This window comes from Eubalaena glacialis, chromosome 12 (genome assembly GCF_028564815.1).
Source record: "Eubalaena glacialis isolate mEubGla1 chromosome 12, mEubGla1.1.hap2.+ XY, whole genome shotgun sequence".
NCBI classification, from domain to species: Eukaryota; Metazoa; Chordata; class Mammalia; order Artiodactyla; family Balaenidae; genus Eubalaena; species Eubalaena glacialis.
The window spans coordinates 50,342,230-50,362,607 of NC_083727.1; the positions used below are offsets into that span (position 1 = coordinate 50,342,230).

Below are 20,378 nucleotides of genomic sequence, written 5' to 3' on the forward strand. Positions count from 1 at the left end.
ATAAAGTAAACACAAATACATTTTAAAGGATTGAAATAATACAGAATATACTCTCCGAGTATAATGCCATTAAGCTAGAAATTAGTAACAAAAAGATAATTGGAAAATCTCCATATGTTTGTTAATCAAAATAATATACTTCTAGATAACCCATGGAGCAAAAAAAAAATCACAATGTAAATTAGAAAATATTTTGCAGTAAACCATAACAAAATTATTACATATCAAAATTTGAGGGATAGGGGTTTTCCTGGTGGCATAGTGGTTAAGAATCTGCCTGCCAATGCAGGGGACATGGGTTCGAGCCCTGGTCCAAGAAGATCCCACAGGCCGCAGAGCAACTAAGCCCGTGCACCACAACTACTCAGCCTGCACTCTAGAGCCCATGAGCCACAACTACTGAAGCCCACATACCTAGAGCCCATGCTCCGCAACAAGAGAAGCCACCGCAATGAGAAGCCCACGCACTGCAACAAAGCGTAGCCCCCGCTTGCTGCAACTAGAGAAAGCCAGCGTGCAGCAACAAAGACCCAACGGAGCCAAAAATAAATAAATAAATTTATTTTAAAAAATTTGAGGGATACAGTTAAATATATGCTTAGAGGATAATTTATAACTTTAAAACCATATGTCTGAAATGAAGCTGAATATCAATAAGCATCTATATCAAGAAATTTTTTTAAAGAGCATCATATTAAACCCACTGAAAACAGGAGAGAAATAATAAATCAGCAATAATGAAATTCAGTAAAGCCAAAAATTGGTTCTCTAGAAAGACTAATAAAATCGATAAACCCTTTGTGATTTAAAAAAAAGAGCATGCAAAATTAATCAATATAGTAAATGAAAGCAAGGATATTTTACAATCTTATAATCATAGGAAAGTCATAAGAATAATCTGATGTCAATAAATTTGAAAATTTAAATGAAGTAGATAAGTTTCTAGAAAATGCAGCTTACCAAAATTAACAAAAGAAATAGAGAATGTCAAAAATTCTATGACAATTAAAGAAAGAATTCATAATATTTTTTAATAATTTTTATTGGGGATATAGTTGATTTACAATGTTGTATTAGTTTCAGGTGTACAGCAAAGTGAATCTGTTATACATACATATCCACTCTTTTTTAGATTCTTTTCCCATATAGGCCATTACAGAGTATTGAGTTCCCTGTGCTATAGTAGGTTCTTATTAGTTATCTATTTTATATGTAGTAGTGTATATGTGTCAATCCCTATCTTCCAATTTATCCCTCCACTCCTTTACCCGCCAGTAACCATAAGTTTATTTTCTACATCTGTAACTCTTTTTCTGTTTTGTAGCCTTTAAAATTTTTTATTACCTATTTATTTTGGCTGCGTTGGGTCTTCATTGCTGCACGCGGGCTTTCTCTAGTTGCGGTGAGCGGGGGCTACTCTTCATTGCAGTGCACCGGCTTCTTACTGCGGTGGCTTCTCTTGTTGAGGAGCACAGGCTCTAGGCGCGCGGGCTTCAGTAGTTGTAGCACCCAGGCTCAGTAGTTGTGGCTCACGGGCTATAGCGCGCAGGCTCAGTAGTTGTGGCACATGGGCTTAGTTGCTCTGCGGCATGTGGGATCTTCCTGGACCAGGGCTCGAACCCGTGTCCATGTGTTGGCAGGCGGATTCTTAACCACTGTGCCACCAGGGAAGTCCCATAGCCTTTTTTAAGATTCCACATATAAGCAATATCATATATTTGTCTTTCTCTGTTTGACTTACTTCACTCAGTATGACAATCTCTAGGTCTGTCCAAGTTGCTGCAAATGGCATTATTTCGTTCTTTTTAATGGCTGAGTAATATTTCATTCTATATATGTGCCACATCTTCTTTATCCATTCCTCTGTTGATGGACATTTAGGTTGCTTCCATGTCCTAGCTATTGTAAATAGTGCTGGAGTGAACATTGGGGCACATGTGTCTTTTCAAAGTGTGGTTTTCTCCAGATATATGCTCAGAAGTGGGATTGCTGGATCATATGGTAGCTCTATTTTCAGTTTTTTAAGGAACCTCCATACTGTTCTCCATAGTGGCTGTACCAGTTTACATTTCCACCAACAGTGTAGGAGAGTTCCCTTAAGAATTCATAATATTAAACCCTCCCACAAAGGAAACTTGAGGCTAAATGGCTTCATAATTGAACTATACCAAACTTTTAAGAAAAAAATTATGCATATCTTATACAAATTCTTCCAAAGAATAGTTGAAAGAGGGAACATATCCCAACTTGTTTTATTAGACCAGCATAACCTTAATACAAAAGACTTCTCAAGGACAATACATGAAAGGAAGATAATAGACCAATTTCTTTCATGAACATAAATGCAAAAATTAATAAACTTAGTAACAAACCAGAACCAAATCCAGCAATACAATAAAAACGATATAATCTTCCTATTTTGTGGTCAGCTGATTAGCAACCTTCATTCCAACTGCTATCTTAATTTCCCTTTGCCATGTACTACAGTCACAAATTCTGGGGAATCGAACATAGATTGCTTTGGAGGGCCATAATTTTGCCCTGCCACATACATCTCAACCAGGCTGGGTTTATTCCAAGGATGCAAAGCTGTTTAACATAAAAAAAATCAATCAGTGTAGTTCACCACATTAACAACAGAAGAAGAAAGTCACATAATTATAATAGATGTAGGAAAAAATTATAGAATCAACATTATTTTTTTTAAATCTTAGCAAATTAGGAATATATAGGAACATCCTTAAGCTACTAAAAGGTGTCTACAATGGAGAACAGACTTGTGGTTGCCAAAGGGGAGGGAGATGGGGGAGAAAGGGACTGGGTGTTTGGGGTTAGCAGATGTTAACTATTATATATAGAATAGATAAACAACAGAGTCCTACTGTATAGCACAGGGAACTGTCTTCAGTATCCTGTGATAAACCATAAAGGAAAAGAATTTTTAAAAGAATATATATATAATATAATAATATAAATAACTGAATCACTTTGCTGTCTAGCAGAAATTAACACAACATTTTAAATTAACTATACTTAAAGGAAAAAAAAGTGTCTACAAAGCAAAGCAACAATAACAACAAAAACCTTATATCAGGCATCTTGTGAAATATTGAAGGCTCTCCCTTTTGGTTTAGGAAAAAGACAATCATACTCTATTTCACATTGTATTAAAGGTTCTAGCTAATGCAATAAGGGAAAAAAGGAAGAAAAAAATAAAATTAAAAATAAATGAAGATTAGAAAGAAGGAAATAAACAGTCATTAATCATATGTAATAGATTGTATACATTTTAAAAATCCAAAATAATTTTAGGTAGGTTAGTGGAGATTAGGAAAGTCTCTGGATATGCAGTCAATATTCAAAAATTAACTTATTTTCTATATATACAATAAAGAGAAAACAAAATATGCCATTTCTAGTATTGTAAAAAAAATCGTATACATACAAATGAATCTAACAAAGGATGTATGACTTCTATTCTGAAAATTATAAAACATTATTAAGAAACATACTAAAAACCTGAAATAATTGGAGGGATACACTATATTCATGGATAGGAATATGCAGTGTTGTACAGATACCCCTACTTCCCAATACGATCTATAAATTTAGTACAGTTCTGGTCACATTCCCAATAGGTGTGTTTGTGTCTGTGTGTATAACCTGATAATCTGATTCTAAAATTCACATGGAAGTACAAAGGGCCAAGAATAAACAGCATTTTTGAAGAACAAGGTAGGAGGACTTACCCTATTCGACATCAAGACTTACTGTAAAGCTCCACTAAGATTAGCTCTAGACTCAAAATGGTATTAAAAATACATAGAAACTTGGTTTATGACAAAAGCGCCACTGTAGAGCAATAGGGAAAGAACAGTCTTTTCAGTGAATGGTGTTGAAATAATATGTAAGAAACTTGACTGCTACCTAACACGATTCACAAAAATTAATTCCATGTCAATTATAGATTAAAAGTGCAAGGCAAAACAACAAAGCTAAGAGATAATATCATACTTATGATCTTAGTGTATAAAATGATTTAAAAACCTATGCTTTCATACTAAACCTAAAAGAAAAAGATTGATAAATTCCATCACTTTCTCATAAAAGACATCAAGAGAATGAAATAGCAAGTGACACAAGAGAAGGTGTTTTCATCATATATAACCTTTAAATGGCTCATATCCAGTGTTCCTACAAATCAACCCTAACACAACAAATGGTAAATAGAAGGTGGGCAAGAGCATTGACTAGGCACTTCTCAGATGAGAAAAATCCAAAAGATAAACACATGAAAAGGTGCAGAAACTCTCAGTAACCAGGGAAAACATAAAACTGCAGTAAGTTATCACAATTTACCTACAAGAATTGCTAGATTTTTAAAAACTGACAGTACTCAGTGTCGTGAGGATGTGGAGTAGCAGCGGCCTCTTACACTGCTGAAAGGAGTATACACGTTGGTACAGTCGCTTTTGGAACAGTTTGACATCATCTCCTAGAGTTCAAGCTGTGCATATCCTTAACCAAGCTATTCTCCTAAGTATATTTCCAACAGAAATGTGTCGAGTAAGACACATTTGTAAGACTTGTACATGAATGTTCATGGTACTGTTATTCATAATAGCCTCAAACTGGAAACACTCATGTATATAATATCAACATTAGAATGGGTAAATAAATTGCGGTGTAGTTATACAGTGGAATATCTTACAGCATTGAAAATGAACATCCTACGGTTACACAAAGCAACATGGATGAATGTTACAAATATGTTGACCATAAAGGGTAAGACACAAAATAATAATACATATCGTATGGTTCTATTCACATAAACTTCAAAAAGCAATAAAAACAAAACTACAGTGTTTAGAGTTATCTGCTTAAGGTGTGAAAGTATAAAGAAAAACAAGGAAATGTGTATTGTAAGAGTCAGAATAATGGTTACCTTTGGGGAGAAAGGAAGCGAGGGTGACTGGGGAGGAGACCAAAGTGGGACGGTTCTGGGGTTTTTATTTCTTATGTTATTTCTTATGTTTTATTTCTTATGTTAGCTTGCTAGGTGCTTAAATCATTGAGCTGTACAATTTTGTATACTTTTTTTCCTACATGTTTCATGTTGTACAATTGTAAAAAGGTTTAAAATTATAGAGAGAATGCTGAGCAAACAGGTCGGAGAGGACAGATTTCATGTAAAAGTTTGTTTTAAAGAATGGTGATGAGTAACACTTAAATGCAATGAGATTTATCCAAAACTTTCCATTTGGTAGTGATCAAAGCTCAGTAAATACTAAATGCCTTCCTTCAGTAAACATTGTTTACCAGTAGGTAAGTACAGGCAGTCCTCACTTTGTATGGTAGTGTGGGACGAAAAAGAAAAAAAGATGACCATACAAGATAAAACTGTACAAAATGATCTTAATAATCAGTGGGAAAAAATAACAGTTGTTCCATAATCTTTAAAAATTTTTGTCAAAACATTAAAAATTCTTCTATGTTGGTTATAAATATATAGGGAAATGAAAAAAATAGTAAAGCTAATATTAATTTAGTACAATGTAATATGAAACATCAGAAACAATTAGAATTATAGTGCTTTATTTCTTTGTAAAAAACTTAACCAAGAGTAGTTTGAACAGTGCTTTGCCTTCTGCTTGTATAACTTAGAAAAACAGAGCTAGTAGAGTAAGCATCTTTTCTGTGCCATGGCAAATTTTCTTACTCTTTTCTACTAAATTTGTTTTTTGTTTTTTTGGTTTTTTTAAAAAATTAAATTTATTTATTTATTTATTTTTGGCTGCGTTGGGTCTTCATTGCTACGCATGGGCTTTCTCTAGTTGCAGCGAGCAGGGGCCACCCCTCGCTGCGGCGCGTAGGCCTCTCATTGCGGTGGCTTCTCTTGTTGTGGAGCACGGGCTCCAGGCGCGCAGGCTCAGTAGTTGTGGCTCGCGGACTCCAGAGCGCAGGCTCAGCAGCTGTGGCACACGGGCCTAGTTGCTCCGCGGTATGTGGGATCCCCCCGGACCAGGGCCCGAACCCATGTCCCCTGCATTGGCAGGCAGATTCTTAAGCACTGTGCCACCAGGGAAGTCCCTCTACTAAATTTGGATCAGCTTCCAACACTTTATCCTTTGCACTTTCAGTGTCATGAAATGTCTCCGAGAATTCCTTTATTGTGAAGTTTTTTGCTGTTGTCACTTCTTCTGGGACATCTTCCTTTTTGTCACAACTACTTTCCTCATTTACATCAATAATTTCACCTTCACTAAATTCCTCTGACTGCATATCTGTGTCTCTCAAACAGTGGCAGTGACAACATTCCCGCAATCAGCTGTTTTTTCTTACTCCACTTACATTCAATTTGAATTTCACTCCAGTGTCATCATTTTTCCTTTCTGTGCCGCACTTTTATCTTTGTTGGCCAGTTCCCTCTTTCAGTTACCATTTTGTAAAATTTCATATGAGTTTATCACTGGGAGGCAAGACGTAAACCAGTTACATGCTTTGCTGTCTGTAGGCGAACTGAATAACAGATGAGAAGTGACCTATCACCAACAGACTTTGAAAAGAAGTGATGTGATTGGTCACTGAAATGATGTGCATCTCTTATTAACATAGTGACCTGTGAACTGAAGTGCCAGCAAAGAAGTTCGTATTTATGTAGTTACTCACACTTAGTATACTGTGGTAAGTGAAGTTGGAACCATGTTGTTGGGAGACTGGTATTTAACTAAACGGTGGAAGCTGAAATTTGTGCATATGGGAAGCCTGGGAAGTGAGGACTGACTGTAATTCAAAGAAGGTTGAACCATTTGATCAATTAAATAAATATTTGGTTGGTTTTGATTAGATTGAGGATGTAGGGCTACTTGGACTATCTGATTTCTGAGCTATTGAATGCCTGATACATTTTATGTGGAAGTGTAATTTTGATACTACTCTTGCAGTTTCTTTAATCCTTTTAGGTACTTCCTTACAGAGGACCTTTCATACTAACTCTCTAGAACAAAACCCCTAGTTGTAGTAAGTAAAATCAGTGGTTTTAGGAGAATAATACTGATGATGATTATGAATTCACCATGAAGCAATTGACATTGAAAGTAAGTTTTTAAAAAAAATATGTTACATAATGTTGACATTCTAATAATTGAAGATAAAAATGGTTAACAAATCAACTTTGATTCATTTAGTCTGGTGACTCCATTTTCACCATCTTCATACTAACAAATATTTTATTATTAAATGTAAAAGATAAGGTCTCACTCTATGTTGGTCGAAACTGGAAAGTGTTAACTTATTGTTTGATTTCCGACAGGTGAACTGGCATAGAGGTTGATCTCAAGATGCCATTAGTGAAAAGAAACATCGATCCTAGGCACTTGTGCCACACAGCACTGCCTAGAGGAATTAAGAATGAACTGGAATGTGTAACCAATATTTCCTTGGCAAATATAATTAGACAACTAAGTAGCCTAAGTAAGTATTTTTACATCAATTAAAAATATTACTCGCAAACCAGAATGTTATGCTTTAGGGTATTAAGACGATATTCTTGTGATTAATTTGGTGGGGGGGGATAGTTGATGAGAAGAGCACAGAGTTATCTTGAAAAATGTAGTCATTTTAAGTAAAATTAATGCGTTTTAGAATCATTTCTTCTTCCCCTGCATGTTTCCTCTGGGAAAGGGAAATAAGGATAGAATCTTTAGGAACAGAATCACATGATGGTTAAGAATTAATGAGATTGTTTTAAAAATATAATTCAGTCTGTAAAAGGTGGTGCTCAAGTTGTACTTTTGCTTGCTTGTTATCGCTATTTACTTTTTTAGAGGCTTAAACTATTTGTGTTTTGGGATGCTAGTATCTCTCTCTTTATATACATATATATATATCTTATTAGCCTAGGGAAATATTTTTATATTACCAAATATCTAAAAGTGAAAGATGTGGAATAGTAACTAACTAGTCAGAGAATTAGGTTATTCAGGTGAGTTGTCTAAAGGACATTAGGATATCAGTCAAGTGTCTGATTTGCAGCATGATGGCAGACAGAAGGCAAGCAGGTTGGTCAGATAATAAAGGCCAGTGGAAGGGACAGGTTGGGGAGGAGGAGACAGGCAGTATGTTTCCATTATAAGATTACAGAACAGAGCTACTAGGTTAAGGAATTAAATAAATCATTTCCCATTTATTCTAAATGTAATATTAAAAAATTTTTTTAAATCTAGTGTATCTTTTGAATTGAAGGATTAGCTTTTTATTAGACATTTATAATTCATTTTAAAGATAAAACAAGATGTTCTTGGTCTAGGTATCTTCTCTAAGTAGTCCTAGATTTATCAGCCATACCCACCCACATAGATTGGCTTTATAGGCAGGATTAGCTCCTCTTTTCTTTTCCTTTTAACTTTTGTCCTTTCTTTTTATAATTGAGTACTTAGCACAAGGTAAAAAGATGTTGTTAATCTGATTTATTTCAAGTGAGAGCATTTGGACATACACATGTAGTCAGAGCAACATAAAAAATTATATTAGAATATTCTTGGTGAGAGCACTAAATTTCTACATTGCCTATGAAATAGTTGTAAGAGTAAATTAAAAGACTGTTTCTTTGAATTTAAGTGTATTCCTTGTCCCATTTGGTGGGGTTTTTTTTTTTCAGGTTAGCTATCAGCAGTGAATCACTAACGTATTGTTTACTTGTTTCTTCCTTGAGAAATTCAATATAAAGTGTACTTTTGAGACAAGTCAAAAGAAAAGTCCTAGAAAGTACATTAATATATGATTAGCCATATTGTTTAAAGTCAGTTGCTAGCACTAATTGGTTTTATGATCTGTTAGATTCTATTAACATAATATAACTTCATATAAAATTTATATATTCTATATGTATATGGGTACATCAGCTTGTTAATATTAAAATATATGTTAAGAGCATAGAAATGACATTAATAAATTTGGTTAAAATATTTCTTTAAATTAAAATGAATATTAGATCTAATATAAACATCTTGTTTTAGGTATAGTTTCAATATAGAATTTAGAACTAATGTGTGTCAGTTTTGCAGTACTAACCTGTTTCTTACATAACCTGAAGGTGAAAATTTAAGGAATTTTCAAGTTTGATACAGAAAGTCCATATAAGCAACATCTGTCAGCAAGCACATGGTCATGTTGTAGCCAGACTGAAAATAGAAATACATTGTAAAAATATAACTAAATTAGGTTTTGGGTACTTCAAACTTGGAATCAGAGACTATAGAGGCATTTTCTAAGCAGTTTGTAGAGATTCAAAAAAAGAAAAAAAGAGAAAAAGCATAAAATATTGTAGCAAGGTGTAACAATAGTTTACCACCCCAGAATTAAGCTCTCCGGCAGCTTTCCCACGTGACATAGTTGAGAACCTGGAATTAAATTTAAAAGGCCTCTAGATAGCCAGAATAAACAAGCCCAAACACTAAAGACCATGCACATAAAATAACCAGTTGGTCCCTCTCCCAACTTGTTTACTTTTACTTTGGTAATTCAGACAGGGTTTATGATGTGGTTTCCAAACATTAATGTTTCAGAGCATTAAAAGAGGAGATACGGGGTGGAGATAATAGAAGCAGGCATTACTGAAGCCAACCAAAAGATGTAGTTTATAGCAAAGGAAGAAGTGACATAAGGGAAAAAGCAACATAAAAACTGGAAAGAGGCCATTTAATGTAAAAGCAAATATTCTTATACATTTCAAAGCTGTTGTTTCTCTCTTGTAAAACTTTTAAAAAATTAAAAAAAAAAAAAGCTGTTGTTTCTCATAATCAATTCATGACTATAAGTCCTCAATAAAAGGTTAAATTATGTTTAATTTTTATTTAAGAAGATAAGGAAGCTTAGAGTAGATTTTACATTAGTTTCCATCCAAAATACTTAAAATAATAATTAATGCATTAAATAATTTCTGAATTACTTAGAAAACTAGGCTATTCAGAATGGTTCTAGGTAATTCAGATTTTCACTTTGGTACTATTCCTAGCACCAAAAGTGCTATAGCACACAGCAGTGAAGGTCAACTCCAGAGCTCAGCATTGCTTGGGGTTGCACATCGTCCTGACCTCTTCCTTGGAAAAATATGCATCTGGTTCAGTTGTTTTTCCTAGCGGAACACAATTCTGTTTTATAATAGATAATTACTGAAAACATAGAATTCACTTTATTTAAATTTCTTCTGCTATACCATAAGTTTCCCCATTTTATTGCCATCTTATTTAACAACCATTGGGACTCTAATTACCTGAGAGATCTTTTACATTTTCTCTTCCCAAGGCCTTTCTCTTATTGAATATAGTCAGTTCATGCTACCAAGATGAGCTGATAGAGCCTACTTCTTGTTCTCAATCATAGAAAATTTGACAGATAGATAGGAAGGTAGATGGGTAAGAGGGTGGATAAATAGATTGGCTCTATAAGACTAATTAGATAATAGATGATGGACAGATAACACTGAATATTTTGCTGTGTGATAAAGGTACATGTTTCTTGTCTGAAAAGAACATACCCCATTTAGTTGAAGAGTCTAATATTATGAATTCTGTGAGTTTCAAACAGTGTGAGCATGTATATAATTAAAATCAGGAGTTTTAGATTATAGGAACTGAGAAAAGAGAGATAGGCATAGGTGAAGTCATTAGAGGAGGCTTGCTGAACGAAATGTGAATTGAATTGGGCCTTTAAGGAACAAAAGAATTTGGAAACTGGAGATGAATGAAGAAGGAAGGCATTTCAACTTTCATGTAGAAGTAGGCAGATGAATGGAGGCAAAAATAAATATATGAGGGGGATTAAAGGGACAAATGATATTAGACATGTAAGGTGGAGCTTGATTATGGAGGACAGTGTTAGCTGAGAGGATTTAGATTTTAACATCAGAGGTAATGAGACCTCATAGATTCTTGAGTAGAGACATAGTATAATAAATGTAAGGTTAGTTGAAATTCAGATCATACACAATTAGTTTTACATTGCGAACTTTATTTCTTTCACCTGTCTCTGGGGGGGAAGGAGGAGGTAGATGTGGAAAGTAAGAAGGAATATGAAAAGAGAACAGATGAAAAGAGAACAGATGGGGGTGTTTATCTTATCCACTGCAGTGCTTTGGCACTTAAACCTGAGGTGGGGAAAGTGTAAACTCTCTTTAAAAAATCTGTTAAAAAAAAAAAAATCTTTGGGCCGTCTTTCCAGAAAAATGCAAATGCATTAAAAATCTGCATATAATTTCAGGTGGTATACAGACTATAAGTTAAAGATCCGTGTATTAAACTAAGTTCTTTTAGGGATAAAATTGTCTCTTCCATCTCTGTATCCCTAACATTTGATGAATAAAGGTATGGGATGCTTCCCTTATCTGCCAGAGAAACTCTGTGTCTCTGGAAGTGTCTCTAATACCATCCCACACCCAAACGTTTAGATGCTTCTTTCTCTATGCTCTGTGGCTTTTACCTCGTTTTATAGTAAGAGCTGCCTGTTGTTGAGCCCCTATCCTGTATCAGGTACTCTTCCGTTGCCCCCCATCCTCTCCTTCTTTTGTCTCCTTTTCTTATAACTTCTTTGAAGGAGATATTTTTATTCCTGTTTTATAGGTAAGGAAATTGATGCCAAGGCCTCAAAGTGAATGGAACAAAGATTTGGACTTATTTATTAAATTGGTTTTCATGTTTATTTAAATGTCTGTTTCTCCCTCTGTTCAAAACCCGTCAGTGGCAGAGAACTTCTTCCAATCATTTTTATATCTCCAGGATCTGGTACACTGTCTGGCACATAAGCCATTCCCAGTCATTTTGGTTTAAAGAATATATGTGAGCAAATGAATATATATAAAATTATCCTTTTTCTCTTAATTTATTATAGAGAGATTAAAGTTATGATTTTTTTCCTAAAGATTATAAAATCTTCTAGGACAGGTATTTTATGTTTTATTTCTTGGTGTCTTCAGTAAGAAATACACCTACCAGGCACAGGGTGAGCCCTCAGTAAACGTTTGTTGATTTAACTGATAATATATTGAAGTGCTTTGAAAATAAGACAGCCATTGTTCAAATGTAAACTGGTGAGATTAATGAATTCATTCTATAAGTATTTAGTACCCTGTTACAGGACTCTATACAGCTTACTGTTGAGCTACATTTAACCTAGACAGTACGCTTGGGTCTAAAATGTCTTGATTTAGGAAGACCATCAATTTTTTTTTATTCAAAGGTACAGATAGTGATTGACTTATCTTTATATTGTGAGCATTTATTTATATGTTCTAAATACACTTGAACATTTTAAAATTATAGGTCATCTAAAACTTTTCCCTGGCTTATTTACTAGATAGAAATTTTTATTTCTCCTTTTAGAATGGGATTATTTTGGCTTCTTCTTTACAGTAATGGAAATTTACATGACTAGAGGAATTCAGTGATTTTAGATTTATGATTTTTTTAAGAAACTAGAATGAGAGAAAATGTAAAATACCTCTCATAAATTTTCAGAATCAGTATTATGGGTGTTCCTGAGATTAGGTCATCTACTAGGTTTATGAAGTATCTTGGATTCTGCCACTTGGCCTGAAATTCAGTTCTAGTGTAGCGTCTGTTTATAAATGCTGAATTGGGATTAAGAGATGTATTATTTATGTGTACTTTACATTATAACCTCTCTAACCCTCAACAGGTGTGTAGATAGGGATAAAGCAGGAGAGTATTTCCTTAGCCACAAGTCACCTACCAGGAAGTGGTAGAGCTAGTATCTAAAACTGTATTTCCCAGGGTTTGTGTTTTTTTCTCACTCTATCACAGTTGGATTACTTTAGGCTAGGGTTTCAAGTTTAAACTAGTTTCAAGTAAATACCAAATTCATTGGGGCAGCATTTTAAATGTTAAATTGTTTCATATTTATCTCTGATAACATTAAATTTTATGGTATATGCTTCATTTTTGCTTAGGTAAATATGCTGAAGATATATTTGGAGAATTATTCAATGAGGCACATAGTTTTTCCTTCAGAGTTAACTCATTACAAGAACGTGTGGACCGTTTATCTGTTAGTGTTACACAGCTTGATCCTAAAGAAGAAGAATGTAAGTTTATTCATATTATATTTTCTTTCACATGTATGTTTTTGGTTAGGTGGGATGAGTGATATATTTAAGAACACTATTATACATTAATTTATTAAAAAAACAACAACTGGGAGAAATGTGCTTCAATTAATCAAAGAAACATACACACACACACACACACACACAAACACACAAAACATGAATTTACTACACCTCAGGGGGCGGGGGGAGACCTTCAAGATGGCAGAGGAGTAAGACGTGGAGATCACCTTCCTCTCCAGAAATACATCTATATGTGGAACAACTCCTACAGAACACCTACTCGACGCTGGCAGAAGACCTCAGACCTCCCAAAAGGCAAGAAACTCCCCATGTACCTGGGTAGGGCAAAAGAAAAAAGAAAAAACAGACAAGAGAATAGGGACGGGACCTGCCCCTCTGGGAGGGAGCTGTGAAGGAGGAAAGGTTTCCACACACTAGGAAGCCACTTCACTGGCGGACACAGGGGTGGGGGTTGGGGGTTGGGGGGAAGCTTTGGAGCCACGGAGGAGAGCGGGGCAACAGGGGTGCAGAGGGCAAAGTGGAGAGATCCCCTCACAGAGGATTGGTGCCGACCAGCACTCACCAGCCTGAGAGGCTTGTCTGCTTACCCGCCGGGACAGGCGGGGGCTGGGAGCTGAGGCTCGGGCTTCGGAGGTCAGATCCCAGGGAGAGGACTGGGGTTGGGTACGTGAACACAGCCTGAAGGGGGCTAGTGCACCACAGCTAGCTGGGAGGGAGTCCTTGAAAAAGTCTGGAACTGCCTAAGAGGCAAGAGACCATTGTTTCAGGGTGCATGAGGAGAGGGGATTCGGAGCACCGCCTAAACGAGCTCCAGAGATGGGCGCGAGCCGCAGCTATCAGCGCAGACACCAGAGATGGGCATGAGACACTAACGCTGCTGCTGCAGCCACCAAGAAGCCTGTGTGCAAGCACAGGTCACTATCCACACCTCCCCTCCCGGGGGCCTGTGCAGCCCGCCACTGCCAGCGTCCTGTGATCAGGGACAACTTCCCCGGGAGAACACACGACATGCCTCAGGCTGGTGCAACATCACGATGGCCTCTGCCGCCACAGGCTCACCCCGCATTCCGTACCCCTCCCTCCCGCCGGCCTGAGTGAGCCAGAGCTCCCAAAGCAGCTGCTCCTTTAACCCCGTCCTGTCTGAGCAAAGAACAGACGCCCTCAGGCGACCTACACGCAGAGGCGGGGCCAAATCCAAAGCTGAACCCCAGGAGCTGTGCGAACAAAGAAGAGAAAGGGAAATCTCTCCCAGCAGCCTGAGGAGCAGCAGATTAAATCTCCCCAGTCAACTTGATGTACCCTGAATCTATGGAATACCTGAAGAGACAACAAAGCATCCCAAAATTGAGGCAGTGGACTTTGGGAGGAACTATAGACTTGGGGTTTCCTTTCTGCATCTAATTTGTTTCTGGTTTTATGTTTATCTTAGTTCAGTATTTAGAGCTTATTAACATTGGTAGATTTGTTTATTGATTTGGTTGCTCTCTTCCTTTTTTTTTTTTCCTTTTTTTCCTGCGTGTGTATGTGTATGCTTCTTTGTGTGATTTTGTGTGTATAGCTTTGCTTTTACCATTTGTCCTAGGGTTCTGTCCATTTTTTTTGGTTTCTTTTTGTTTTGTCATATAGTTTTCAGAACTTATCAATGGTGGATTTGTTTCTTGGCTTGGTTGCTCTCTTCTTTCTTTCTTCCTTTTTTGTTTTTTCTTTTTTTTATTACTTTTATATTTTTAATAATAATTTTTTAATTTTAAAAACTTTGTTTTATTTTATTTTTTCTTTCTTTTTTTTTTTTCTCCCTTTTATTCTGAGCCGTGTGGCTGACAGGGTCTTGATGCTCCAGCCGGGTGTCAGGCCTGAGCCTCTGAGGTGGGAGAGCCAAGTTCAGGACATTGGTCCACCAGAGACCTCCCAGCCCCACGTAATATCAAACAACGAAAGCTCTCCCAGAGATCTCCATCTCAACGCTAAGACCCAGCTCCACTCAACAGCCAGCAAGCTACAGTGCTGGACACCCTATGCCAAAAAACTAGCAAGCCAGGAACACAACCCACCCATTAGCAGAGAGGCTATCTAAAATCATAATAAGGTCACAGACACCCCAAAACACACCAACGGACTCAGTTCTGCCCACCAGAAAGACAAGATCCAGACTCATCCACCAGAACACAGGCACCAGTCCCCTCCACCAGGAAGCCTACACATCCCACTGAATCAACCTTACCCACTGGGGGCAGACACCAAAAACAACAGGAACTAGGAACCTGCAGTCTGCAAAAAGGAGACCCCAAGCACAGTAAGTTAAGCAAAATGGGAAGACAGACAAATACACAGCAGATGAAGGAGCAAGGTAAAAACCCACCAGACCAAACAAATGAAGAGGAAATAGGCAGTCTACCTGAAAAAGAATGCAGAGTAATGAGAGTAAAGATGATCCGAAATCTTGGAAATAGAATGGAGAAAATACAAGAAATGTTTAACAAGGACCTGGAAGAACTAAAGAGCAAACAAACAATGATGAAGAACACAATAAATGAAATTAAAAATTCTCTAGAAGGGATCAATAGCAGAATAACTGAGGCAGAAGAATGGATAAGTGACCTGGAAGACAAAATAGTGGAAATAAATACCGCAGAGCAGAAAAAAGAAAATGAAGAGAATTGAGGACAGTCTCAGAAACCTCTGGGACAACATTAAATGCACCAACATTCGAATTATAGGGGTCCCAGAAGAAGAAGAGAAAAAGAAAGGGACTGAGAATATATTTGAAGAGACTATAGTTGCAAACTTCCCTAACATGGGAAAGGAAATAGTCACAAGTCCAGGAAGTGCAGAGAGTCCCATACAGGATAAATCCAAGGAGAAACATGCCAAGACACATATTAATCAAACTATCAATAATTAAATACAAAGAAAAAATATTAAAAGCAGCAAAGGAAAAGCAAAAAAAACATACAAGGGAATCCCCATTAGGTTAACAACTGATCTTTCAGCAGGAACTCTACAAGCCAGAAGGGAGTGACAGGACATATTTAAAGTGATGAAAGGGAAAAACCTACAACGAAGATTACCCAGCAAGGATCTCATTCAGATTTGACGGGGAAATTAAAACCATTACAGACAAGCAAAATCTAAGAGAATTCAGCACTACCAAACCAGCTTTACAGCAAATGCTGAAGGAGCTTCTCTAGGCAGTAAACACAAGAGAAGGAAAAGACCCAACAATAACAAACGCAGAACAATTAAGAAAATGGTAATAGGAACATAGATATAGATAACTGTATTAAATGTAAATGGATTAAATGCTCCAGCCAAAAGACATAGACTGGCTGAATGGATACAAAAACAAGACCCGTATATATGCTGTCTACAAGAAACCTACTTCAGACCTAGGGGCACATACAGACTGAAAGTGAGGGGATGGAAAAAGATATTCCATGCAAATGGAAATCGAAAGAAAGCTGGAGTAGCAACTCTCATATCAGACAAAATAGACTTTAAAACATAGACTATTACAGGAGACAAAGAAGGACACTACATAATGATCAAGGGATCAATCCAAGAAGAAGATATAACAATTGTAAATATTTATGCACCCCACATAGGAGCACCTCAATGCATAAGGCAAATACTAACAGCCATAAAAGGGGAAATCGACAGTAACACAATAAAAGTAGGAGACTTTAACACCCCACTTTCACCAATGGGCAGGTCATCCAAAGTGAAAATAAATAAGGAAACCCAAGCTTTAAATGACACACTAGACCAGATGGACTTAATTGATATATATAGGACATTCCATCCAAAAACAACAGAATACACTTTCTTCTCAAGTGCTCATGGAACATTCTCCAGGATAGATCATATCTTGGGTTACAAATCAACCCTTGGTAAATTTAAGAAAATTGAAATCGTATCAAGTATCTTTTCCGACCACAACGCTATGAGACTTGATATCAATTACAGGAAAAAAACTGTAAAACATACAAGCCCATGGAGGCTAAACAATATGCTACTAAATAACCAAGAGATCGCTGAAGAAATCAAAGAGGAAATAAAAAAATACCTAGAAACAAATGACAATGAAAACACGACGACCCAAAACCTATGGGATGCAGCAAAAGCAGTTTTAAGAGGGAAGTTTATAACAATACAATCCTATCTCAAGAAACAAGAAACATTTCAAATGAACAACCTAACCTTACACCTAAAGCAATTAGAGAAATAAGAACAAAAAATCCCCAAAGTTAGCATAAGGAAAGAAATCTTAAAGATCAGATCAGAAATAAATGAAAAAGAAATGAAGGAAACGATAGCAGAGATCAATAAAACTAAAAGCTGGTTCTTTGAGAAGATAAACAAAATTGATAAACCATTAGCCAGACTCATCAAGAAAAAAAAGGGAGAAGACTCAGATCAACAGAATAGAAATGAAAAAAGAGAAGTAACAACTGACACTACAGAAATACAAAGGATCATGAGAGATTACTACAAGCAACTATATGCCAATAAAATGGACAACCTGGAAGAAATGGACAAATTCTTAGAAATGCACAACTTTCCGAGACTGAACCAGGAAGAAACAGAAAACATAAACAGACCAATCACAAGCACTGAAACTGAAACTATGATTAAAAATCTTCCAACAAACAAAAGCCCAGGACCAGATGGCTTCACAGGCGAATTCTATCAAAAATTTACAGAAGAGCCAACACCTATCCTTCTCAAACTCTTCCAAAATATAGCAGAGGGAGGAACACTTCCAAAGTCATTCTACGAGGTCACCATCACCCTGATACCAAAACCAGACAAAGATGTCACAAAAAAAGAAAACTACAGGCCAATATCACTGATGAACATAGATGCAAAAATTCTCAACAAAATACTAGCAAACAGAATCCAACAGCACACTAAAAGGATCATACGCCATGATCAAGTGGGTTTTATCCCAGGAATGCAAGGATTCTTCAGTATACGCAAATCAATCAATGTGATAAACCATAGTAACAAATTGAAGGAGAAAAACCATATGATCATCTCAATAGATGCAGAAAAAGCTTTCGACAAAGTTGAACACCCATTTATGATAAAAACTCCAGAAAGTAGGCATAGAGGGAACTTACCTCAACATAATAAAGGCCATATATGGCAAACCCACAGCCAGCATCATTCTTAGTGGTGAAAAACTGAAACCATTTCCTCTAAGATCAGGAACAATGCAAGGTTGCACAGTCTCACCACTATTATTCATCATAGTTTTGGAAGTTTTAGCCACAGCAATCAGAGAAGAAAAAGAAATAAAAGGAATCCAAATCGGAAAAGAAGAAGTAAAGCTGTCACTGTTTGCAGATGATATGATACTATACATAGAGAATCCTAAAGACGCTACCAGAAAAGTACTAGAGCTAATCAATGAATTTGGTAAAGTAGCAGGATACAAAATTAATGCACAGAAATCTCTTGCATTCCTATACACTAATGATGAAATATCTGAAAGTGAAATTAAGAAAACACTCCCATTTACCATTGCAACAAAAAGAATAAAATACCTAGGAATAAACCTACCTAAGGAGACAAAACACCTGTATGCAGCAAACTATAAAACACTTTAAGAAATTAAAGATGTTACAAATAGATGGAGAGATATACCATGTTCTTGGATTGGAAGAATCAACATTGTGAAAATGAGTATACTACCCAAAGCAATCTATAGATTCAATGCAATCCCTGTGAAACTACCACTGGCATTTTTCACAGAACTAGAACAAAAAATTTCACAATTTGTATGGAAACACAAAAGACCCCGAGCAGCTAAAGCAATCTTGAGAAAGAAAAACGGAGCTGGAGGAATCAGGCTCCCTGACTTCAGACTATACTACAAAGCTACAGTAATGAAGACAGTATGGTACTGGCACAAAAACAGAAATATAGATCAATGGAACAGGATAGAAAGCCCAGAGATAAACCCATGCACATATGGTCACCTTATCTTTGATAAAGGAGGCAAGACTGTACAGTGGAGAAAAGACAGCCTCTTCAATAAGTAGTGCTGGGAAAACTGGACAGCTACATGTAGAAGAATGAAATTAGAATGCTCCCTAACACCATACACAAAAATAAACTCAAAATGGATTAAAGACCTAAGTGTAAGGCCAGACACTATAAAACTCTTAGGGGAAAACATAGGCAAAACACTCTATGACATAAATCACAGCAAGATTCTTTTTGACCCACCTCCTAGAGAAATGGAAATAAAAACAAAAATAAACAAATGAGACCTAATGAAACTTAAAAGCTTTTGCACAGCAAAGGAAACCATAAACAAGATGAAAAGACAACCCTCAGAATGGGAGAAAATATTTGCAAACGAAGCAACTGATAAAGGATTAATCTCCAAAATATACAAGCAGCTCATGCAGGTCAATATCAAAAAAAAATAACCCAATCCAAAAATGGGCAGAAGACCTAAATAGACATTTCTCCAAAGAAGGTATACAGACTGCCAACAAACACATGAAAATATGCTCAACATCACTAATCATTAGAGAAATGCAAATCAAAACTACAACGAGGTATAATCTCACACCAGTCAGAATGGCCATCATCAAAAAATCTACAAACATAAATGCTGGAGAGGGTGTGGAGAAAAGGGAACACTCTTGCACTGTTGGTGGGAATGTAAATTGATACAGCCACTATGGAAAACAGTATGGAGGTTCCTTAAAAAACTAAAAGTAGAACTGCCATACGACCCAGCAATCCCAATACTGGGCACGTACCCTGAGAAAACCATATTTGAAAAAGAGTCATGTACCACAATGTTCATTGCAGCTCTATTTACAATAGCCAGGACATGGAATCAACCTAAGTGTCCATCGACAGATGAATGGATAAAGAAGATGTGGCACATATATACAATGGAATATTACTCAGCCATAAAAAGAAACGAAGCTGAGTTATTTGTAGTGAGGTGAATGGACCTAGAGACTGTCATACAGAGTGAAGTAAGTCAGAAAGAGAAAAACAAATACTGAATGCTAACACATATATATGGAATCTTAAAAAAAAAAATGGTTCTGAAGAACCTAGGGGCATGACAGGAATAAAGACACAGACGTAGAGAATGGACATGAGTGAGGACACAGGGATGGGGAAGGGTAACCTGGGACAAAGTGAGAGAGTGGCATGGACATATATACACTACCAAATATAAAATAGATAGCTAGTGGGAAACAGC

General features: G+C 36.4%; 1 protein-coding gene across 3 annotated transcripts in view; it reads left to right on the forward strand.

Moving 5' to 3' along the window:
- WASF1 (WASP family member 1) overlaps nucleotides 1-20,378 on the forward strand; it is a 90,127-nt gene that overhangs the window by 57,109 nt on the left and 12,640 nt on the right. For all 3 annotated transcript variants that reach the window (XM_061207176.1, XM_061207175.1, XM_061207177.1), the window contains 2 exons: nucleotides 7,313-7,473; nucleotides 12,965-13,099. In XM_061207176.1, coding sequence (XP_061063159.1) covers nucleotides 7,341-7,473; nucleotides 12,965-13,099 — 268 coding nt within the window. In that variant the 5' untranslated portion in view covers nucleotides 7,313-7,340. The remainder of the gene's footprint in view (nucleotides 1-7,312; nucleotides 7,474-12,964; nucleotides 13,100-20,378) is intronic.